This window comes from Aspergillus homomorphus (assembly GCF_003184865.1).
Source record: "Aspergillus homomorphus CBS 101889 unplaced genomic scaffold BO97scaffold_46, whole genome shotgun sequence".
NCBI lineage: Eukaryota > Fungi > Ascomycota > Eurotiomycetes > Eurotiales > Aspergillaceae > Aspergillus > Aspergillus homomorphus.
The window spans coordinates 137,482-161,176 of record NW_020291932.1 but is presented as its reverse complement, the minus strand read 5'-3'; the positions used below and the strand labels follow the sequence as shown (position 1 = coordinate 161,176).

Below are 23,695 nucleotides of genomic sequence, written 5' to 3'. Positions count from 1 at the left end.
CGGCAGATACATCACACCAAGCATCATTGGTTCAGAAGAGCTCTTTTCTGTCTTTTCGCTTCCCCTGAGTCATTATCTACGCTATATCGAAAAACCTGAAAGCCCAGACTCGCCGCAAAAGAGCATCAGAAGAGGGGCAACCATGAACAGAAGCTTTGGTGCACAAATGCTTTAGGGGACACGGAACCGAGGTCATGTCGGAACCATATGTTACAGAACGAATACAGTCTGTATACAGTACCGCTCCGCGAGACATACAGCCCCCGAGAGATACGCCAGTCAGTGCTGCTGCTGTTTTACTTTATCTTTCAGCCCTTCTCCCGCCCCTTTTGATTATCATCCGATCTTATAGATGGCCCTCTGTCCCGACTCTTCCCTGGTTCGTTGTCTGCCGGGATGACTATATTCGCAGCCCTTTACATCTCTACTCAGGCCAAAGGCGAGAAAAGTGACCTGCTCAACCCCGTACGGAAGATTGCGGAGAGGCCGTGTCCCCAAACGATCAGGCGTGTCGATTACATTGGTGGAAATTAGCAGTGGTTGGTGGCCGGCCCAGCGCGCGGACTACCAGTACCGACTAGTTGCTGGCGGTTAGTCGCTAGCATGATATTTATGGGACCAGGTGAGGTGCCCTTCGGTCGAAGTTTGCTGGACTAAGTGGATATGGAGGCCAGGCATCGATAGGTAACTGCAGCTGTCTGTCAAGGAGGAGACGGACACCCTATGCGATGCCGTTTAGCTTTTCGCCAATGATCCATACGGTACAGCGGTCGGCCTGCGAACGAACTGAACTTTACCTTGAACTATCGTTTGACTTACCTGATCAAATGCTCGGGATTCCTTAGCGTGACCGCCTGTCGCGTGCGAATAAACAAACCTGGTTTTTCTTAGCCAGTCCTGCCTCCAGGAGACTGGCGTCGACTTGTTAGAGGTTACGAGATTGAGTGGCTAGGGAGGTTTCAAACAACTGAAACTAACACCTACGCATAAAGTGACAGGGGAAAGCGGAGCAGCAACGACATCAAGCTCGCTAGAGCAGAGACCAGGAGCCACTCTTCTGAACCAAACGACGGGGGGCTCTGCTTCCGCTTCCGGCGAGGTGTCCAAACTCCAAGCCAGCAGAAAACCCCTGGGCGGATCAGCCGAACCTCGCTCAGAAGCTGGCCTGGCGAGTCCCTTGGATTCCACCCAGATCGACTGCCCCGGCGGATCCAGTCCTTAGATTTCGGATCTAGCAAGCGACACTAGGATTGTTGATGATGCTGATGCAGCGGGACCGTTACTAAAATTGAGATTCCCCAGGGGTTGAGCTTCTTAGAGACCGGCCAGTCAACCTACTGACTACAGTACGCTAATTGACTCAAATGGCTGTCCCTGCCCTAGTTAATCAGTTCCTGTTTGTTATTGTTTAGGAGCTCCAATTCAAGCAGGAGGTTTTTTTTTTTTTTTTTTTTTTTTTTTCCGAAAGGGCAGGTGATGCGACCCTTCGGCGTCTCCGCCCACACTCTCATGGCCATCCAGTGGTTGGGGATACTAATGGATGAAATTTTGAGGCATTGATGAACGGTGCAATCGGAGACAGCTTTTTGCTGTCCATGACTCGTATTCCGGGTGTTAACCACTCCGCTCTTCCCCTCTTTGCTCTCTGTCGAGTCTGCCAACCGAGAACAGGTAAGAGAGACGATCGTACATGCATCCTAAGAAAACGGTCGCAGTAGCCGCTGCGGTTGCAAATCAAGGTGGGCCCGGATTAGCTTCCCTTGGTTTTCCTTTTCTTTGTTTTCCTTTTCTCTAGACTACCGTCACTGTTTCATTTCCCTTCGTCGTGCCTCTGATCAACCCTGGTAGCTTGGTTCAGGGCAGTGATCGGCGGCTGGGGGAGGCATGCACATCACGTTGGCCGCTGCATTAAACAGCCATACTAAGGCGGAATCCCTGTCTCACCCATCAATTACATCGAAAAGTCTAGTGGGAATGAGGTTAGAGTAGTGCGAGTCCATCTGTCCACTGGCCGAACCTCGAGGGATCATCCGGCTCGCTTCAAGTACCGGGGCAAAGCTGTCGGGTGCAGTCAGCTGTCTTATGAATTAGATGCCGGTACCTTCTTTGTCTCTCAAACAGAGTTCAGAGTGCGTTTATCATCTTCCCTGTTTTCCTCCTCTCGGCTGCTTGACTTGGTCTGTTGATCAGCTCTGGTAAGGCCGGCGACGAGCGACCAGCACTTCATGGAATGGACAGAACATATTGGCCTGGCTTCAACCGGGGCCAGCCACTGGCATTTGCCCCGCAGTTGCGTCTCCACAGGCTAGTAGTAGTCTGTGATAGCCTCCGTCGAGGCCGTTCCCTTAGGGTAGAGTAGACTAGACTAGATAATCATCATCGCAGCGTCACTTCTTACGAACACTAGCTGGATGTAGAATAGCTTCTCAGACCACTACATCTCCGGTGTCAATTCGATTTATTCATTGGTCTGACTGGCTTTCTAACCGTTGGGGGCAGCAATCAATTGCTGTAGCTAAAGCCATCCAGACCCGTCATCCATCCATAGTGAGACAAGATCCCACTAATCGCTATGTATGTATGTATGTTCGTATGTATGTATAGTATTGTACTGTACATACAGTACGGCCATGATACCTTCCCACCTCTCCCCCCTCCTTCCCTTCCGGACGGCTTTCCCGCGATTGTCAGTCAGCCAAACCCACACCATGTCTTGTTCAGCGATGGAGCACTAACAAACTAACAACCACCTCCCTCCCCATTCATCCATGACCATATCTCCCCCATGGAGAACCGGGATTTTTCGACTGGGATGAATGCAATCTTGATCGGCTTATATTCCTTGGCAGGAGACTATGACCAGCCCTAGAGGCTAGAAATTGTCGTCGTCGACTGAGTTGCCGTAGTCTTGCCGCAGCTGTGCTCGCCGTTTTCGGGTTTCTAAAAAGGGGACAAGAAAACAAAGACACCTCACCTAAATGAAGGTCTTCCTCCACCCTGGGTGGAGAATATTTGATTCTCACCTGGTACCTTGCCGTTCGGCAATCTCGTGCCGATCGTGTTTACTTCACTTTTCTTTCTTTGCTGTTGATTTCAAATCACGGGGAGGGAAAACGCGGACCATGGATGAATGACGGGGCTTTTGGGGGGAGTGGGATGCGGGTGGTGGGAATGGTTCATGGTTCATGAGCCCATGGCGGATGTCTAATCTCCCCGAATGCAACCACCACCATATTCAAAGTTAAATTCCGTGGGGGTAAAGAAGGAAGAGGTGTGGGGGAGGGAGGGAAAGGCTGTTGTTGTGTTGGACTGAGTTATTTTTCCGACTCAACCTAAACGTCGCCAGATTAGCAGCAAGCAGCAGCAGCATTACTGCCGCTGCTTGCTTAGCTTCGACAGGGCCGATACTTTCCGACAAGATTTGCGCGTGGATCGCGATCTAGGCACCGAAGGCTTCTCCCGCTGGAGCTCCGCTCTGGTCTGTCTTTCTAATTCTTGCAGCTGCCAGCAACTGAGAGCTCGAGTCTCGACTTCGGCCGGATCGGCTCCGTCGATTCTCCATACCTGCGGCCCCATTTTCCATGGGAAGGGCCGCGAAAAAAAAAAAGTGAACGTGCCCTATACAAACATGGTATAGGGCCATCAAGTGTCCTGGGCCGGTCCCGCTTGACTCGCACTGCTTGAAATGACAGATCCCATTGACCAAATGCGCTTCTAACCTGGAGAAGCAACTGCTCGACCATGAATCTACTTTTGGTTTGATGACTAAGCTTACGCGCATCTCTTTGTTGATGTCGTGTCGCGCACGTTACGATCCCCTGACTCAGCGGCAGGTTCGACTCGAGACTTGGAAAAAAAAACCACCCAGATTTCCGTGGATAGGAACGGGCAACCGACGCCCACAACCACCATACATCAGCCAGCAAGCAGACTCCCAACCGGGTCATTCTAGACCATCAGGGGCCGATTATTGCCCGAATGCGCCACATCACTTAAGCCTCTCTCCCCTCCCTCCCCGACGGATCGCAAACTAAACCTGGCTGGCTGTAGAAGGCAATTCTGGTAGAATGATGGACATTGTACGGAATACCCTTTGCGTGCCAGGGACCAAGCCAGACGCCAAACTGCCTGCTTCCACGGGAGGGTGGGATTGTTCTCCGCACTGGAGCCGATTCAGTCCGGGTAGTGCCATTGATCATCGGAGGATTATCAGTAGGCAGAAAGGTCAACCTGCTTGTCGATGACGGGGGCCCAATCATCGTGAGACTAGCTTACGGGGCTTGGATAAGTTAACCTTGAAGGTAGTCTAGCGAGACTGGCCCTCATCGGAGTCGGACTCGTCCGGACGCCGTGCCCGGTCAACCGGCGAAGGTTTAGTGTGGGTGTGGTGAGTGTGCGAACTGCGAACAGGATTGGAGGGGGGCAGGTGGTGGCTACAGCTTCGTCCGGACATGATTCTGCGTCCACGAAACCGGCTCAAATCCGAAGAATAGGTTTGCTGCTTTGTTTGCTATTGATTATTGCCGTTGCAGGGCTGTTTCTCGACCGTCATCCCTAGGTTAGTTGCCTATTCTGCTGGCTTCCAACCGAGCACTGTGATTCGAGATTAATCCCGCTGTGGGATGTTCGTCATGATTTTGATGGGAGAAGAAGGGTCGTTGTTTGTGAACTAATCTCCAGGTTAAATTGAGGGGAAGGGAGGATACGTAAGTGGTCATCATTCCTTGTCTTTCATCGCTTTCGACCTACCTATTTGGGCGTTCCTCTGCTTCCATTCAGCTTCTACCGATACGATATACGGTCCATATTCTTCTTTTTTTTTTTCCCTGCCATTCTTATTGTTCCGGGGATTCTTCTTATGTCTTGACAACCATGATGAAGACGACATGTCAAGACCTGTCTACATGGCAACCCCTTGGGCCGTTTGAAAGCCCGGCCGAGCCCTAAGACGGCGTTCTCGTAGTTTAGTGGCAGTGACCGGCTGTGCGGCCCCACCATCCGCCGCGGAAATGGAGTCTCGTTCTCCAATTGTGGATGGTGAGCCATCGCCGATTCCTACCTGTCTTTTCATCCACTCTACTGTCTCTCAATGTCAACCAAACAAGATGAAGTTAACCGTCCGAGGCCTGCTAGCCCAACCCACACTCTCCCTCCACTTAATTACCCCGATCCCAAGTGCGAACTAGAAAAGAAGGATGTCACGGGCCCAGACTCTCTCTCTCTCTCTCTCTCTCTCTCTCTCTCTTGCTAGTCCATTTGACGGTTAGAGATCCCGTTTTAACCGTTACTTTACATACGTAAACCGACCACCCCCTCTCGCTCCTCTTGCAAAGAAAGACAGACAGACATCCATGGAAATTCCCCCCCTTCACGCCCTCTTTATTTTCCTCCCCTCCCCTCCCCGGTCTGACAGCGGACCATCCCACATGGAACATACATGACTAGGTGCATAGGGCGTTGTCGGTCCTAATTTCCTTTCTGTGTGTGGCTGGCGGTTCGACCAAGGTTTAATCCTTAGTATCCGTTGCAACTTGCCAGGGTGGACTGGGCGAATCCCTACGCACTGACGACGGCTAAGGAACGGGTGATTTTCGACTATGAGGTATCCTGGTTTAGTATTGTGGGTGGTCCCGTCGTAAGGAGGAGGGGATAGTTGGTGGTCTAGGCTTTTTCTGTTAGGTGTTTGCGTTATACGTATCCGAATTCGACGATTTACTTAGTGGTGGGGAGTGTGTCTTGCGTTGGGGAATATTGTGGTTAGCACATGGTAAGGATGAGACTGACTAGGTAGCTACTGCTTATTGCGGTAGTCTACAGGCTACTCGTAGTTACTTGTCCAAGATGGGTAGATATCAGGTAGATAGACTACACACTGCGTGCGCTGACGGGGCCAGAAACTACACCTACCGTGGACAGAAAAACACTTTCCGCACTGAGGACATACATTTCTTCCACTATACTCAGTCCTTTCTCCCTTCTATTTTGCTCAAGGTATGTATCTTCACACTGTATACATTCCACAAAATAGAGCCCACCGGAAACGTAAACCCGGTAGACAAGAACACACAACCAAACCCCGATCACCCACCCAACCACCCACAACACTATGAAAGATAAGTACAAATCCCGCTACCATCAGGCCTAACTGGGCCACCCCTCATAACAACAAAGAAAGTATCTATGGGACTGGTTGGAGGAAGATCTCCTTCCCAGACAGGACAAACCCCCAACCAGCCCCTTGTCCCCTTCCCCTCTCCTTCAAACTGCCAACGTCAATCTGTTTTTCACTGTCTCTGTCTGTTAGCATTAGCGTCAGCTTTAGATTAGCATTGCACATGCAAACATGCAAGCATGGTAAAGCATCGCGGCATTTACTTAGGTAAGGTCGGGTCTAGGGGTTATCGACCAACCGCATCCTTTCCATTCTACCGTGGTTAAGGTATGTACTTACTGTACCTACCTACGGTAGGTGTCTTCCTTCCTGATCTGATGGTTTCTTTGGGACGAGGGAAGGCTGCGAGTCATAGGTGGTTTCTTGCTAGATCCTGGACCTTGTGCATACTTCGGGTATTGTACTGGGAGGTAGGGGTGGGATGGCATGGGATGGAAGGGGATGGTGGAGGATAATGGGATTGTTTTCGCTTTTGCTCGTGGTGGTCGGTCTAGTCACTGGTCAAGGGGTGCTGGGAACGGTTTCTTTGGTTTGTGTTGATGTTATAGGTAGGTATAACTAGCTCTCTTATGGATGGGTATAGGGACTTACTTCATATACATTATCCCGCTGGATTGGGGGTTATTGCAACACCCCCTAGGTATACTCGACTCTTTCTCAAAGAGAGTATAAGGCATTTTGAGCAGACACAGTTCCCCCCTCCCCTCAGTTCAACACTATACAGTTGGTATATACAGTCTGTAAGTCCACCAAACCCCCGCATCTGGTACTGTACCAGAGCAACAACAAATTGTGCCAGAGTAGAACCGTCAAACATCTCCCCATTGCCACAGAAAACCCCCTAGCTAATTCAGGTAGATTCCCCAGAGACAGAACATGGAGTTGGCAGACGACGCTCATGGCTGTCATGCCCGCCCCATGCTTACCTACCTAGGTAAGAGCAGAAGCAAACAATTCTTCGTCAACACAAAGCGGGTTTCCACCGCGCAAACAAACCTATCGCTACTACACTCGCTATCTTTACTGAGATACATACAAGCATGCATGGAATACGATAGAGGTAGGTAGGCTATTCTCGCGAGATGTAAACAAGCACGTAGACACAGTGTACTGTGCATACCTCTCTCGATTCGACTATGTCGGTAGATACCTCCCCACTGACCATCTACTCCGTAAAGAAGAATGGAAAATCTCCGCGCCGCTGAGATCATACCTTCATCGTTGTATACAAGATAACCCAGGCCAATCAACAACCTGACAGCAGACAGATAGACAGGGCGATGGCGAATCTTGGGACAGGCTCTCGCCGCTGCGATGAACTATCAGGGTCTTAGGCTTAGGTTTTGTTTGTTGTACATTCCGGATCCGTTCGTTTCCGAGGGGCGTTATTGGTTTGTTGTTTGCGTTTCTTACTTGACAAAATAACTGCCTCCTGAGGTCCGTGTCGGATGGGGGAAAGGAAGGGACTGCTTTTTGCGTTGCGCGAGGAAAAGAGAGATAGGGTGGTTGGTGAAGAGACCTCTTTCCTCCCCCCAACCTCCACCCCTGTCGTCCCGTGGATTCCCTGCTGCCTCACCCGGTCGCTCTGGTCTGACAACCACAAGGTTTCATCCAGGTGCATCCAATAGTTCGGTAAGGCGATGCCAGATCGGCCTACACACCACAGAAATCTCACAGAATCGTGTCGAATTGCGTCGCAAACCCTAGGCAACATTCTAAACTGCACCGGTAATATACTATAGACACAAACATGAGACCTGCATGGAGTCGTGGAAAGAAAAAAAACTGATGTATATACGGTAGCCATGTCACCCAAGAAAAAGGATCGTCCTAGTCACCTGCAGGACAAACCAAAGCCCATTCCCTCTGACTTCGACCAGAACTCCAATCCAACCATGCTGCACAACACCAACCATCGTGGCCACATGTACAAGACACTCTGCTCAGCAGGTACTCTTCGGTTGACCGGATTCGGTCGGCGGTAGCACCAGGTATCGGATACCCACGATTTGGGAGTTTGTCTCCTTGAGCACGCGCAGCAGCAGAGCCAGTCAGCGATGCGGTCGGGTGGCACCGTGTCACCATGGCGTGCACATAGTCAGAAGACCAGATGGCGTCTGTCCGCCTGGAAATATTTGGCTGAAGCTTTCCACTCCAGCTCTCTGCTCGAATAATAGCACCGTAGGACTGTACACTGCATGCGGTAGACCCAGTTGTCATTGAGACAGTATCAATTGCTTGGTCGCCCCAGCGCCCTCGTACAAGCAGCCAAATGCACCTGCTGTAATAGTCGAAACATGAATCGCCCTTCCTATCCACAGTTCTGTCGTCACGCATCCCGTTGTCGTTCACGACCATCGCGTCGCTCCTACTTGGTACTGGGATGGGATCACATGGTAATCAGAGATATTACTACACAGGGACCAGTAAAGGAGACGGTTTCTCGGATGAGAAAATCTTCCGACTGGCTCTCCGCTCACGCCGCTGCTTTTGCGGGATCTGCCGGCACCTTCGGCATGGATTTGGACTCGGATGATGCCTCAATAGCCAAGGGCGATCCATCCGAGCCGTCGTCTTCATCGTCGCTCGAGGAGTCGTCAACTTTGCGTCCTCGACGACGGTCCTCCTCGCGGCGTCGACGTCGCTCTTGAATGTACTCGTGATGACGAGCATCTAGTGAATGGTCAGTATCCAGACTCATCAGCAAACCAAATGCCGATGCACATACCTCGAATTTCCTGCGTTTTGACGGCATACGCCTGAATCTCCTCCTTGGTCAACACGCGCAAGACAATGACATATTCAGAGCGTTCCTCATATCGTTCACGGCCAAGCTCCAAAGCAGCAGGGTTAACCAATCGCCGGTCAATCTTCGTCCACCTAGCACCGGGAGGAATACCCTTCTTGTGAGCGTCTTTCAGAGGGGCAACACCTTCTCGCACAGGGTTTGGCTCTTCGGGAAATTTGGCACGTGGCGGCTTCAGAATACCCTTGGGGGTAGGTGGCTCCTGATCTTTCGCCGCTGCCGAGTCAGACTTCTTCAGCTCATCCGGAGAGCCGAATCGTTCCTGCCTGCTTCCATCTTTGACCGATATTTCCTCGGGGCGGCGTCTGGAGTGAGAGCGATGCCGAGAAGCGTGGTTCACATTCAGATACTGAGGCACCCGGTCGCTGCTACTCGCCGAAGCATCGGAGCCATCTCGCCTTCTATGGGCCGATGGTTCCCGTCGGTACTTCTTCAAGTCTTCGTCCGAGGTATAAGAATCCGAGTCACTCTCATCACGACGTCGGGACCGTCGTCTCCGGGACCGACTGTGGTGCCGCCTATTCTCATCGTCACGGGCGCTCCGAACATGAGACCGATGGTGGTCGGTCCGAGGAGATAGCTCGTAATCAAAGTCGTCAGGGTATCCTAGAACGGCGGTTCCCAGTCCAGTGCTCGTCCCGGAAATGACTGAAGCTTTAGATGAAGACTTCCGCGACGAACGTTCGTCGTGAGAGTAGCGATCGTCATCGTGGCGCCTGTGTCGATGCCGACGATGGCGATGGTCCTCGTGCTCAGACCGGTAAGAAGAGTAACCTTCATCAAGGTCCTGGTGCAAAGACACTGGGACTCGTTGCCGTCGAGCACTAGAGCTCTCCACATCGCTATCAGCCGAGCCATGGGTTGAGCGGCGCAAACGACCTCCTTTTTCAATCCGATCAAACCCTCTCTGTGAGGGAGGTGGCCCCAGGGCCCGCGATTCTTTCCTCGATTGCAACTGCGGATCGTCCGGGCCAGTCAAGCTGAGCGGTCTGTCCCTTGGATAAACACGATGCATCCTGGCAGCCGAGTCCTTCTCGAATTGTTCGCGAGGGTTTGTATAAGAATAGGCGTCATAATCATCAATGTCTTCTCCTTTCCGAAGACCACCGGTCGGCGGATACCGCCAGCGAGGACTGTGTTCATAGGCAGGGTAGGCATTGTGGGGGATCCGTGCCATAGCCATCCTGTCCTTCAAATCCATACGACCAGTATCGCTTGCATAATCGGGGTTGGGTGCATGATGACGTGGGTGGTGGTGTCTGGGCGAAGATGCGGGCACCACGTAGCGGTCTGGGTCTCGCTGCGGGCTTGGGGATCGGTGATGACCTGGAACTATGACTGGAGACGCCCTGGATAACGGGGATGCAGTTGCCTCATATCGGCCGGGAGCATACTGGATTTCGACGGCGGATGCGGTATTGCTCCGCTGCCTGGGACGGATGGCGTACTCAGTCCTCAACTTGGTCGAGTGGCCCGAGTCACGGTACGTTGTAGAGGAAATTGGCTGTGCTTCCAGTCGCGGCTCCCGCGCAAATCGTGGCTCGTAGGATGGGATGTAGTTGACATCGGGGTGATAGCCTGCGTGTGTCGGGCGATTGGTGAGATCGTACGGATCGTAGGAAGAGCTGAGCTGCACTGTGCCGGTGGAAGCGCGCATCGGATCCATCATACGCGAGCCGTTGGGAGACATGGGCCGGTAACGCACAGCGGGACCCATATTCTGTACCCTTGCAGACAATAACGCACGAGATCCGACCGGGGGAAAAGTAAACGGATGAACAATGTATGTGGTCACAGAAGCTTTGTGACGTCGTGGACACAAAAATTGGGAGCAATCAGAGCAAGAGGAAGCAATGCCGAAAAATACGACCAGAAAGAAAAAGAAAGGTTGGTGGATTGGGGAGAGAAAGAGAAAAAGGTTATTTTGGGCACCAGGCCAGAAAGCTATAGAAGATGACGATAAAGCCCGAGGGGCGAAAAAGATCTCCAGATAAGACACACCACCAGTGGCAGAAACAAAGAGGAAAACTCAAGTCAATTGAGTGTTCTTGATGCCTGAAGTCACAGGCCACCCGACAGACAACTGGGGAGGGCAGGCAATAATATATGAAAGGCTGGTAAGCACGGACCGATGAAACAAAATTGACAGTGGATCAAGGGGGAGAAGGTTTGAGGATCAAGGAGGGGGAGTCAGACTGAAAGACAAGAGGTTGATCAGAATGAGGATTTGAAGCAGAAGAGCACTGCGGAGTGCATACAGCAAAAGATGAGCAGACGGAGTCTCGAGACCCTTGGACTGCCCGTTTGAGAAGATGGTGACGCAAGACTGGAGGAGTCGCCAGTGCACAAATCAGAGAAGATGGATTGATGCCATTCCCAATCCACTCACTACCAAGACCGGAGCGGATATGAACGGATCTCCACTGGGAGGGGGGGGGAAGTTTGCAATTGTCTGACCAAGAAAATGATGTTGAGGAGGGACAAGAAAGAAGTGCAGGAAGAATAAGAAGAAGATTCCAAGTCTTCTTGAGTTCAAGAAGTTGTCTCTCGAATGTATGTACTCTATAGTACAGCAGATGAATGGCGTGTCTGGATGGATGATGGAAGGGAAGGAAGGAAGAGTAAGCCGAGGGAAGGCGCCCAAAATGAAGAACCTAAGGCAGCGACCAGGATAGGAACTGCCAGCCGGTGCCCTGCCAGTTCTTCCCGTCCGGTTCTTCCACTGCCAATTCTGCCACTGCATGCCAGAAATTGACCAACCACGGTTGCTTCTCGGCTCCCGCCACGGTCCTGTGTGGCTTGAAACAACAAAGCTTACCTCATCATCCATGCTTCCAACTTTCAGCCCACCCATTGATTTGATTACACACCCACTATGGAGTATTCAACTGTTGTCTTGTCTTGTCTTGTCCACTGATCATTCCAGTCCTACTCTCTGTCTCATCCCAGTGGAACCCCCAAGTGTATGTGCTCCTCTTTTTCATTTTCTCTTACACTCGACGAATCTTACTTTTGAGTGTCTAGCCGAGAACATGAGGACCTTATCGAGTCTCCATCTACTCAGTACAGTGCTACTGTATCGAGTCCCCACTTGTCTTTGCTCACACTCCGGGTCTCACCGCAAATCTCGCATGGCAGATTCATCTGTAGGGTCAAATATTAGCGGTCAAGTTCGGTCTGATCTAACTCGCATTCCCGTCTCTCGTGTCCTTCACAAGTCCTGCCCCCCCGTGCCCGGGCTAATCATCCGGCGTCCCGTCTTACGCCTCGCCAAGCAAGGAGCGGATGACATCACGCCGAGCAAGTTCTGAGGCCGTCGGCATGCTGTTGATGGCCCTATGCCGGAGCCGACATCAGCCCGAGTAACATTAAAGGACTGTGAGTGGTCCGGACTCATGCCAGTGGGGTTGGGTGGGCTTTCTAGAAGGACACGAAGGCGACCTGTCTGGAGCAGTCACAGCCTCACAAGCCCCGCCTCTAGACTAGGCTGAATTCCCACCACTAACACTGGGTACTGTCGATCCAGGGGGCGGTACTTGATCACAGTTGCTCAATGGATATTTCTTGCAGTTGATCTGGGTCGATTGCGGAACACAGCACCCGCATCCGCCCCAGAGGCCTTCTCGAACGCCGACATTGGTCTTCGAAGACCCGGGAACCAGGTACGCTGGCCCTGTAGTGGCCCCGGTCGCAAGAGAAGTCGTGTCGGCCTCGTGGCAGATCCGAGAGTCGACCTAAGGGCACTGGACGCTTCTTCACCCAGGGCAGACATTCGCAGGCCTTGGGCATACATTGGTCTCTTTGAAACACTGGCTACCTGCTGCTCTGGTCAAGAGATGGTCCTGGCTGCCGCTTTTACCCACCTCCGGCGCTTCATGAATCGCTTCACCAGCCGGCCCGTGTGCGCGATTTATGTCGTGTGCCTCAGCACTTTGCTTCGCGCCTTCAACATCACTAACCGAGATGACTGGAGTCTGTTTCACAAGCCTTTGTCTCCACCATCGCTAGAAAGCATTTCGAAACAGATGTGACACCGGGAAGAAGAATGTAATGAATCACCTCCTAGTAAGTCATGCCCGTGAGATCTTCGCTGCACGGAATCTTGAATTATGATAATCTATCATGATAGAAATGTAATCAACCCCCTCCCTTACCATCCCGCATGCCGTTGACATCGCTGCCTCCTAGTGACAATGCGTATTTCTCTGGGAAATTGGATACGGAACTCTTTCTCTTGGGACTCACTACGTCGAAGAGAGCTCGAATTGAACGAGCCAGCAAGAAACCTACCTAGTCACCCTGAAGAGTGACAGCCAATAACCCAATGACCAACCACAGCCAAGAGCAATCCACATTACAGGACTAGCTGATCTACTGGCCGCCCTACGGGCCTAATTTCGGCAGGCTCAAATCTACTGCATCGTATCCGCTCCTCGGTGAATTATGCTTCATTGCAAAGCCAGAACGATCTCCCTTTGACTCATGAATTGCCAGATATCATCAGGTGTTAGGATCCCCTGTGTTACCCATAAATTCGAAGTGATTCTGCCTCCCGATGCTCAGTCTCTCTTGCTTCTTCTGGCTATCCGCCTGGGTGGTAAAGCTCAAGCAAGACCGGCATCACGATCCTTTCAGGTGACCATGAACCTGTTACTCTCAGCTGCCATGTTAGCCAGGGCTCTGCTATATCGAACATCAACCATACTCGGGTGCATGGCCCCCAGATAATGAGCCCGTCAGTCGGTGCTATCTGATACATTCAGGTAGGACAGTCTTGCGCCTTTGACTCATTAATTGGAAATATCAGAACCTCGCCTCAGAACCGCATGTTAATTTTCAAGATCGATCATTGTCAGAAGTTCAATTACGCCTTTCAGAAATTGAAGAGGGCAGAACGGTCATTCTACTCCTGTCCGCTGGTCTGGCTCATAGTTCTACTGCGATAACGTTGCCCACAATCTTGAATGAAACCTCTATCAAGTGACCTCTTAGTGATCACCACGTCCCAGTAGTAATGGTCTGCTCCTCAGAATACCCCTCCATCACTACAGTCGTCAAATCCATCACTCCCATCTATACTTTTTCCGACGTCGTTAGACCGTCAATGGACGACTGGTGGATCTGCTGCGCCTGTGGCTCGGAGAACAACCCTGCATTGAGCTCTGGCCGTTGCACCGTTTGTGATCACTGGGTTTGCGGCGAATGCCAGCCAGCTTGAGCGCTCTGAATCAAATGTCAGATGCGTTTAACGACTTGACGATGAACGATGTGACGATAATCGATCTTCGGTACTGCCATCATTCATACATTGCTTCGTGGCTATCCATCTACATCCTCCGCTCCTTGAAAGCCCCTGACGTGTAAAATGCGGGGAACATATTCCTGGGCTTCTTTCTCCATGATATACTGGGATGAGTATCACGGTATTGTCTATGAATTGAGTCTTTGGCGACTTCTATTCTGAAGCTCTGGCCTAGTAGCAATTATTTCTTTCGCTTTTCAGCAATATATATACCTTTGTACTTAGACACGGGAATGACTACAAGATTGGTTATCAAACAAGCAGGAACAACACTAGTAGACATATGTAGGCCAAATTAGAATGATAGTATGTCCATAACTCCGAGATAGATATGTCTTGTTGTGCTGTAGTATTGTTGTCGGCGATGTCACCAGTCCTGGCACGTGACCTTACACGTAGCACCTTCCCGTTCTGGATCTTACCGCAAAGAACTGCATCATGAGATTATGATCAATTTACCCACTTTACCCACCCACCTCAGGACCCCATCATGAACTCCCGAGCGATTGAACAGACTTGACTGACTTCAAGGCCCAATTCCTCACAGTCGTGCTTCAGACTTTGTCTCAGTACCTCTTTGACATCTGCAAGAAGAGCATTTGGTTCCAGCAGCTGCTCTAGGGACTCCAGAATCATTCGTTCAAGCACCGAAATGTATTCTTTGGAGAACCGATCGGTTTCGTATTCGCAGCGCAGAAATAAACCCGTGGCACTGGCATGCCACTCAAAAAGCACGGAAAACTTGGCACCTTGCGACCAAACGTCTTGGGAGACAACGCCGTCAATGGCTAGATGTTCCGACCGGTCTCGCTCGTCGAGAAAGCTGACAGCGCAGTCGAAGATCTCGTCGCGGTCGGACGGGAAGGGCAGTTGGAATAGCTCCATCAGTTGATGCCATGGAATGGCGTGGGCCAAAGCTGATTGAGCGGCCGAGCGGACATACTGAAGGAAGTCGATGGTACGGGCGGACGAATTCTTCGGCACGCGGGCGATTCGCACGGGGAGTGGCTCGAGGAAAAGCCCGACCACCCCTTGATCCTCGATTCCCGGGCGGTTCATGTAGGGAGAGCCGATCACGACATCCTCGCGGTCGCAGAGCACGTGGAGTACCAAGCTTGTCACCGCGAGAGAGAATTGGTGCAATGTGATGCCTTCCTTGGTGCTGTAAGCGATCAGCTTTTGAAACGTGGAGTCCGGCACTTGCAGAATCTGCCAGGTTCCCTGGTAGGTCCGCTTCTGCGTCGTCCGGCTGCGGTGGATGTCTAGACCGTGGAGATATTCCTGCCAGAATGTTCTGTTATCCTCGCTGATGGGCTCGTTCCAGATGGTTACGTCGAAATATTCACGCGCTACTGGGCCCAACGACTGCCCGTGATAGCATTGTGTGACTTCGTCCAGAATGGTGTTCAGTGCCGTCAGATCGCACAGTATATGGGAGATTGTCAGAACCATACAATCTGGCGCGATCAGGGCCGTGACAAGACTTTCCTCGGAAGTAAGGCTGAATGGCTTGTTGATGACTTGATCAAGAGGCAATGCTTGCGTGAAGGCCACCCGTATGAGCTCTGGTGCGATTTCTCGCCGGATGGGGCCTCGCAGATTCGTGAACCGGGATCGAAGGATGTGGTGTCGATTCAGCACAGTTTCTAGTGCATTACCCATCTTCCGAAGATCGATACTTTTCGGCAAAGATGCTGTGTAGGAGACATTAAAGGACGATTGGCACTGCGAATCAATATAACGCTGGATCCATGAAATTTCAGTCGGTGAGGCGCTTGTAGGCGTCAAAGTCAACGACTCGACCGCATCGCTCAGGTTGTTCTGTGAGCTTGATATGCCTATTTGTCGTTCAACTGCACCGACCATATCTTTCAGGGTAGGTGAAGATATGATGTGCTGGATACTTATAGGTATGCCGAAAGTACTTCGGATGCGGGCTGCAAGTTTGAGCTGCAGGATGGAATTTCCGCCTAGGCCGACAAAGTCATCCGACCCTGAAATATCCGTGGAGCTGTCCAACTTGAGCAACTGTCGCCACTGTGCGGTTATAAGTTCCGACGTAGTTTGGCATTCCTTATCCTGAGGAGAGTCAGACTCTGGCGCTACTAAGCCCTTGACATCGATTTTGCCATTGGTAGTTAGAGGAAGGCTCCTTAGGGCAACAATCCTTCGCGGGACCGCATGAGGTGCCAGGGTGGATCTAAGTCTTGTCTGAAGTTCGTGAGTATTGACATCAGCAGGCTCGACGAATAGTATAATGCTGGTGTCTTCTGCAGTTGCCGCTGCTTTTCGAATGGAGGGCATGGCCTGGTACGCGGCGTGGGCAACATCATCAAGATTAACGCGATAGCCTCGAGATTTGACCTGGCGATCAATACGTCCACACAGTTGCACATTGCCCTCTTCATCCCAAAATCCCACATCACCAGTACGGTACATGCGCTCATGACCTGCTCCGCGGACAAACGGATCAAGCATGAATTCCGAGGCCGTTAGGTCAGGGAGATTGAAATAGCCACGGCTGACTTGGGTACCGGCAACAAATATATGACCTATAGCTCCTGGAGGCTGCAGCTCAAAATGATCATTCAGAATATACAACCGCGCAGTAGGCACAGGAGGTCCGATGTTGACGGGAGCTCCCGCTCGCAATTTCTGTTGGCAGACGATGATGGTGGTCTAGATGAGTGGCAAACCATATCAATTGGCAGTTCTCATTGACATTATTAGCAAGAGACTAACGTACCTCTGTTGGTCCATATCCATTATACAACGTGCGCTTCGTAGTTGCCCATCGATCGACCAGTCTTTGCGGGACAGGTTCTCCTACCAGATAAACCTGGATATGGATTTAGCCACTTGTCTTCGTGGGAATAACTTTGGAAGAAGGGTGACAGACGTATTCAAGGTTAGGGAATTCATTGGGGTCCAGTTCCGCTGCTACAGACGGGCTTAATGTAGCAACATCCACGTCACGGATGTGAGAGAACATGTCTCGGTCATCTTTGCGCAGAACAAGGGTTCCACCATAACAGAGCGTGGCAAATATCTCATGAATAGCCCCGTCGAACGCCGTTGATAAGACCTGGGCTATTCGGCGACCAGGCTCGCTATGCAAACGTGTTTCCAAGGCCGAGTGGTAAGCAACCACTCCCCGATGCTCACACAAAACACCTACGAAAGTTGTCAGTATATTAGCCGACCACGGACGGCTTTGGAGAACACATACCTTTTGGAACACCTGTGGACCCCGATGTAAAGCAAAGATACGCTGCATCACTCGAACGTTGTACCCTCCATGGTTCTCTTACCGGCCGGATGCTACTCTGCAATACCTTATCGATGGCGATGGTGATAGGTGCTATATCAGCGTGCTGCAGTGACGATTGGTGCGGTAAGAGCAGAACAGCAGCTTTGCTCTGCTGTAACAAGCGTGCTTGATATGCCATCGGATAGCTAGCATCCACAGGGCAATACACAGTGTTCGCAACCATGCAAGCCCAGACGCCAATGATCCAGTTGATTGAGCGGTCAGCGAAAATTGCCACCACATCTCCCGGCTCAGCCAGTAGCTGGATCATACTTGCAACCCTGGTTGCTGCGAATGCAAGTTCGGCGTACGTTATGGTCTTTGAGTTCTTTGCGACCGCAATAGAGGTGCCATTCGCCTCAACGACTCCTTTCCAGAGACTGGTCAACGTGTGGCCTTCATTTGAAGTATGTGTGGAGTCTAGATCGTGGTTTCCCCAGCGCCTCAGCCTCTGATGCATCTTTGAAGATAACCCTTGAGCTAAGCATGTGCCCAACATGTCTTCTGAATCAATGGTCAGCGCCCGCAAGAGGTTATTGTAAATGACACCTATGTCCTGAACCGTTTGTGATGGAAACTGATCATCCTGGTAAAGAAATCGAATCTGATTAAGGGACATATCGACCACGACGGTCAATGGAGCATCCGTCATGTTCTGAACGGAAGGCGTGCGTATTGGCGGAAGCGCGGTAGTACCTTCTTGAAGGCCTGCATATTGAACAGTCATGACTGTTGTGAATCGCGGTACATCTGAGGGACGATCGGACAGCTGGAATCTCGAAAGCTCTTGCATGAGACCATGCATTTCTTGAAGGAAGCCTGAGTTATTGACAGAACGATTCACTTGACATTGGAAGGGAAGAGTATTGATCAAGGGCCCGATGACTGAAGAAGCCCACGAGAAAGGCAGATTGCGCCCCGATAACACAGCGCCGAAAATGACTGTCGTCGAATTCAGGTAGCTGGATAGCAGCGAAGCCCACGCTGCATAGAAGAAGGTGGCTGGGGTGATTGATAACTGTCGAGCTTGACGCGATACAAATTCCGGACTGATATCAAATTCGATCGTATGCTCCTTCCGACGTGGCGTTTCTGCTGGGCCACATGCATGGGAAAACAAGAGATCTCCCGCTGCAGCTGAATAACGATTGTTTTGATCCTTCCAAAAGCTTTCGATGTCATCGGCCATGGCTTCTTGAAGCGCACAAAGATCCATAGCCGCTTGCGTGTACGGTATAGAAGCTTGAAATGGCTGATCTTGGAGCGCTGCGTCCAGTTTGGTGAAGATCAAAGATGCAGAGTAACCATCGATCAGGGCATGATGGACAGCCCAAACGAGCATGCTCTCACCCATGGGACGGCCATCTTTTGTGAGATGCAACACTAAGAATCGAGTACCAAGACCAGTCGTCTTCGATACGGCTTCCAGATGTGCATTTACCTCCTCATAACTAGATGCAACGACCTCGTCCCACAAGAAGGCTGGGTCTTGTTCTAGCTCTTGCACGAGATGTGTGCCGCTCGTGCGGAAAACCGTGCGGAACAGAGGCTCCACAGAGGCAACTTTTTGCCAAGCTGCTTTCAACTTCGCAATATCCTTAGTACGATAGTACGAGGTGTATCTAATCCCGTTGGCAGACGAATTTTCCAAGGTTTCAAGCACCATTATGCTCTGAAGTGACGAGAGTACTCCCGAGGTAACATTGTCTCTAGAGATCATTTGCTCCGTCTCTGGCCGTTGTTGCTCATACTTCGCAATAAGTGATTCAAGCGAGGAATGAAGCAAGATATCATGTGCTGGTATCTGGTAACCGTGTCGCCGCAAATAGGTGGAGAGTTTCGCTGCCGCAAGCGAATGCCCTCCCAAGGCAATAAAACTCTGGCTTTGGTCGATGCGAAACGGAGCGCAGTGCAGTATATCGCACAGGCCTTGCGTGATGATATCCCGCAGAGAGTGAGTTGTGGGATGAGGTGTGAGCTGAGAATATTGGGATAGCTTGGCCTCCAGGATTCGTGCTAGTTCGCGCGGATCGATCTTGCCATTGAGAGTTGTAGGAAGAGCATCCAGCTGAAAGATATGGTCGGGTACCATGAATGGCGGTGCTTTTTCTCTCCAGCTCGAGATGAGCTTCTCGGTGTCCAACTGCGACCCCACCACTGCGGTGCACAGTTGCTGGTCAATCATGAGGGAAAAAACTGCCTCAACAGCCGCGTCCGACTGGATCAAGCCCTGGTCTACATCCTGCTCCAAGTTGACAAGAAACCCCCGCACTTTGGTGGTCCGATCTTGTCGACCTCGGAGTTCGAGAACCTTTTGGCCATCCCCTGTATTGACCCACCTAGCAACATCACCGGTTCGATAAAGTCTAGACTCTTCATATTCCACGAAGCGTTGCTTCTCGAGAGTCTCATTGTGCAAGTACCCGGCTGATAGGCACTGTCCGCTTATACATATCTCACCATCTTGACCTGTCTCCTCAATAGGCATCAAATTCTCCGTCATCAAAAGAACCGTGGTGCCGGATATAACTTGATCGAACCAAGTGGGACGGTATTGACCAGTCGCCGGATCTGCAATCAATTGACTCGTCAATACAGCACAGGTCGCCTCTGTTGGCCCATAGGCAATCCAGACTGGAACCCCGAGTGTAGACCAGGCCTCAAGCAGTTTCTGTGAAGGCGTCTCGCCCCCGATCACTAGCTTGGTCACATCTGGATATGACTCCTCTTTGGGGCTTGCCAAGGCTTGAAGCATGGACGGGGTCGCCACAATGACATTGCACTCCTTGGCTCTTGTTTGGAAGTTATATCGATCGGCAAGGACCACGGTCGAGCCGCTGCAGATTACGTTAAACAGGGTGCCCATACATGCTAGTCCCTATATTAGCCTCCGAATCGCATTCAAATGGCCTTTGACTAACCGTCAAACTCAACTGACAGAGCTAACAACACCCGATCACGCGGGCGGAGATCATAGTTGAATGGTGACGAGGATACAAACTTGGCCACGGATGCCTGCCTGACCCTGACACCTTTTGGTTTGTTTGTGGTTCCAGAGGTGAAGATGATACACAGCAAATCCTCCCAACAATCATGCTCGGAAGTATCTATGCTTGTGCATGTGATATCGGATTCATTCGTCTGATCGAGCGGAAGGCGGACGGTCTCCACGCCATCAAACGGAGCATTGCTGCCCGTCTGAATAGCCAAGGACGCTCGAGTTTGCTCCAGGATGAAGTGCCATCGGTCAGATGAGACTCGTTCTTCGTCAACTGGCACATAAACTGCGCCAACCTTGAGTATACCGACAATGCCGACCACCATGTGTACACAATGGCTCGTCAAAAGAGGAATTATCTGGCCCGGTTGGATTCCATGCCGCCGCAAGCAATGCGCCAAAAGGGTAGATTCGTGGTCGAGTTGCCGGTATGTCAAGTAAGTGCCTGAAGCCTCTTCCACTGCCTTGTCGTCAGGAAAGTCCTGGACGACTTGACTGAGAAGCTCCAGAAGAGACTGAGAGCTGGTAGATAACATTGTAAATGGATAATGTAAAATACGAGAGACACACTCGATTACGCCAATAGCCAGGAGCAATTGAAAGTTATATTTATCCATACAGGGCATTTGCTCTGGGCATGAGCCTGGTGGTCTGGCCGGTTGCCAATGCGGCATCACATTAGCAATCGCAAGGTCTCGCACGGAAGTCGCTCTGTGGAGCACAGGCAGAGTGAGTGATGATCCAAGACCATTGGATGATCTCCATCCTGCCCAGCTGACGAGGTACGGCTGAGCGTCGGATCGCCATCCATTCTCGGACTTATTCCTTCGGCTTGTTTGATGGCCGGGTGGAGTGGAGAGTGCGCCCTATCAAGATGCACAACCAACTCTAACTCGTTCCTTGGTAGGCTAATCCAACGAGCAAGGAACATGGTATTAGAGCCAGTAGAGAAAATGAGGCTATTACTGCTCGGCGTCGGTGATCGCCGCTGACGAGATATCTCAGGCGGGCCTGGGTCTCAAAAACCGGTCTCTGTGCTGCTAGGCTGTGAGGGGACCTTAGCTGCAGCTGCAGGGCAATATAGGATCGAACATCAAACATTCGAGTCAAGCGACATCATCGTGACTTCGTGCTTTGGTGAAGTGGGGTCGTTCCTGTGTGATTGAGAGATCCTGTCGGATACGCTCAGACGTCTTGACAATCAGTGGTAACAGGTCACTTTCCCGGAGAGAGCCAGGATACGATCTTTTTTAAGGATGGAAAACATGTCCATCTCGCACTTTTCAATCAGTACTATTGATTGACTCTTGCTCTCCTAAGTCAGTTGCATAATCTTTCGCTGATATCTTTCATCCCAAACTCGATTCTCGTTACGCAAGATGGCTGCTCTACAGAACCTGTTCCCAGTGGATCATGCGCATGTTCCACTTGCAAGCAAAAAAGACGTGAATCCCACTGAGAAACTCCATCACGACATCGATGTCAAGGAGGAGAATGACCAAGTTGAGTGGTGGCAAGACACAGGGCGCCTGTGCGGTCGATTCCTCCAAGTAGCCGGGTATAGCCCTCAGCTTCAGGACTATTACCTGGGTTTCACAAACACCACTCTCATCCCTGCTCTGGGTCCGCATCCGCAGGAATGGAGAAGCGTCATCACGCGCAGTGGGCTCGCCATCGAATACAGTCTGAACTTCCAAGAAAACACCAACCCCATGCTTCGCATCGGGTTCGAGCCGATCAGCTACCTCGCGAAGACAGACAAGGATCCCTTCAACAAGGTGGCTCACGCGGAGCTGTGCAATCAACTAGCCCAGATGGGACTGAAGGGATTCGATTCGACCCTGTTCCATCATTTCGCCAAGGACTTTCTCCTGTCGGATCACCAAGCCGACAACTTCCCAGCGGACCGGATCGGGCCCGACACCGTCCGGTCTCAGGCTGCCTTTGGCTTTGACTTCAAGGACGGCAAGATCGGCGTCAAGGGCTATGTCTTCCCCCGCCTGAAGGCCCTCTCCTCCGGCATTCCCGTGGGGCAGCTGATCATGGACTCTGTGCGCAAGGTGGAGCACCAGATGCAGTGCTCGGGACCCGCAGTCAGCCTCTTGAACGCATACATGGAGGAGAACGGCGGGTACAACGAGTACACGTTTCTGTCGTGGGACTTTGTCACCCCCGCCCAGTCGCGGCTGAAATTCTATGGCGTGCATAACGATGTCACCATGCGCAAGGTCGCGGAAATGTGGACCCTTGACGGCCGTCTGCTGGACGAGACCACCCTCAAGGGCCTCGTGCTCATCGAGCGGCTCTGGCGTCTTCTGAAGATCGGGGAGGGTGTGCGCGAGTACGAGGGGACTTGGGATGACGGCGTCAAGTCCACAGACAAGGACGTCGCCACTCCCATCGTGTGGAACTACGAGATCCGACAAGGCTGCGATCAACCCATCCCCAAACTGTACTTCCCAGTCCATGGTGAGAACGACTTGCTTGTGGCCCAGGCTATCTCCGAGTTCTTCCGGTCCATTGGCTGGATCGACCGGGCGGAGAAGTATGTGGATGAACTGCGCTTCCTCTAGTAAGTTCACTTCTTACGAAAGCCTTCCCTGGAAATCGATCGAGCTTTTTTTCCCCCGCTGACCGAATAACCCCTGCCAAACAGTCCCGAAGAGGATATTGCGACCACTTCTCGTCTGCAGTCGTGGATTTCCTTTGCGTACACCAAGCAAACTGGTGTTTACATGAGCGTGTACTATCATTCGACAATTTCCTACCCTTGGTCCCACTAGAGCAGCGGAGATCATCACGCCATGGCTCAATTGAGTTGTTGTTCGATCTAAGGCTAGGCCACGGTAGATTAGCTTTGCGAGAATTATGATGTTCTCTTATTCATCAACACGAGAACTGTAGCAAACCTCTCGGTCGAGTTTTAAATGTCACATTGCATATGTAGCCTTAAGCGTGCATTTTCCCGGATCACGCGAGGCAGTCGCAGCCGTCACAGCCGTGGGTAGAACAGTATATCCAATTATGTACTGTACATACAATCATACATACAAGCACGAGAGTCGCTATGTAGTCTAGGTGCGGGAAGTTTGAATAGCGTGGTGGGG

At 51.4% G+C, this 23,695-nt stretch overlaps 5 protein-coding genes across 5 annotated transcripts; 1 reads left to right on the top strand and 4 right to left on the bottom strand.

Moving 5' to 3' along the window:
* Positions 1 to 3,346: 3,346 nt before the first annotated feature.
* Positions 3,347 to 4,255, bottom strand: BO97DRAFT_200835 (uncharacterized protein). The gene has a single exon (XM_025690527.1). It carries the CDS (start codon positions 3,945 to 3,947, stop codon positions 3,489 to 3,491), a length of 459 nt encoding a protein of 152 aa, XP_025547745.1. The 5' UTR covers positions 3,948 to 4,255; the 3' UTR covers positions 3,347 to 3,488.
* A 3,575-nt stretch (positions 4,256 to 7,830) lies between these two features.
* Positions 7,831 to 8,693, bottom strand: BO97DRAFT_200912 (uncharacterized protein). Its single transcript, XM_025690528.1, has one exon. It carries the CDS (start codon positions 8,528 to 8,530, stop codon positions 8,003 to 8,005), a length of 528 nt encoding a protein of 175 aa, XP_025547744.1. The 5' UTR covers positions 8,531 to 8,693; the 3' UTR covers positions 7,831 to 8,002.
* Positions 8,649 to 10,695, bottom strand: BO97DRAFT_353699 (uncharacterized protein; the record flags this gene model as incomplete). The annotated part of the gene is made up of 2 exons (XM_025692061.1): positions 8,649 to 8,845; positions 8,901 to 10,695. The coding sequence occupies 2 exons, from the start codon at positions 10,693 to 10,695 to the stop codon at positions 8,649 to 8,651; spliced, it is 1,992 nt and encodes a 663-aa protein (XP_025547743.1).
* Positions 10,696 to 14,757: 4,062 nt separating this feature from the next.
* BO97DRAFT_446073 (acetyl-CoA synthetase-like protein) lies at positions 14,758 to 21,124 on the bottom strand (the record flags this gene model as incomplete). Its single annotated transcript, XM_025698611.1, has 5 exons — positions 14,758 to 16,959; positions 17,027 to 17,119; positions 17,180 to 17,454; positions 17,510 to 20,461; positions 20,512 to 21,124. 5 exons carry the CDS (start codon positions 21,122 to 21,124, stop codon positions 14,758 to 14,760), a joined length of 6,135 nt encoding a protein of 2,044 aa, XP_025547742.1.
* An 843-nt stretch (positions 21,125 to 21,967) lies between these two features.
* Positions 21,968 to 23,371, top strand: BO97DRAFT_428235 (brevianamide F reverse prenyltransferase; the record flags this gene model as incomplete). The annotated part of the gene is made up of 2 exons (XM_025697269.1): positions 21,968 to 23,160; positions 23,245 to 23,371. 2 exons carry the CDS (start codon positions 21,968 to 21,970, stop codon positions 23,369 to 23,371), a joined length of 1,320 nt encoding a protein of 439 aa, XP_025547741.1.
* Positions 23,372 to 23,695: the final 324 nt, after the last annotated feature.

Bases quoted from the DNA above. Each gene is read 5' to 3' on its own strand.
- BO97DRAFT_200912 (XM_025690528.1), bottom strand. From the start codon at position 8,530: ATGGTCGTGAACGACAACGGGATGCGTGACGACAGAACTGTGGATAGG.
- BO97DRAFT_200835 (XM_025690527.1), bottom strand. From the start codon at position 3,947: ATGACCCGGTTGGGAGTCTGCTTGCTGGCTGATGTATGGTGGTTGTGG.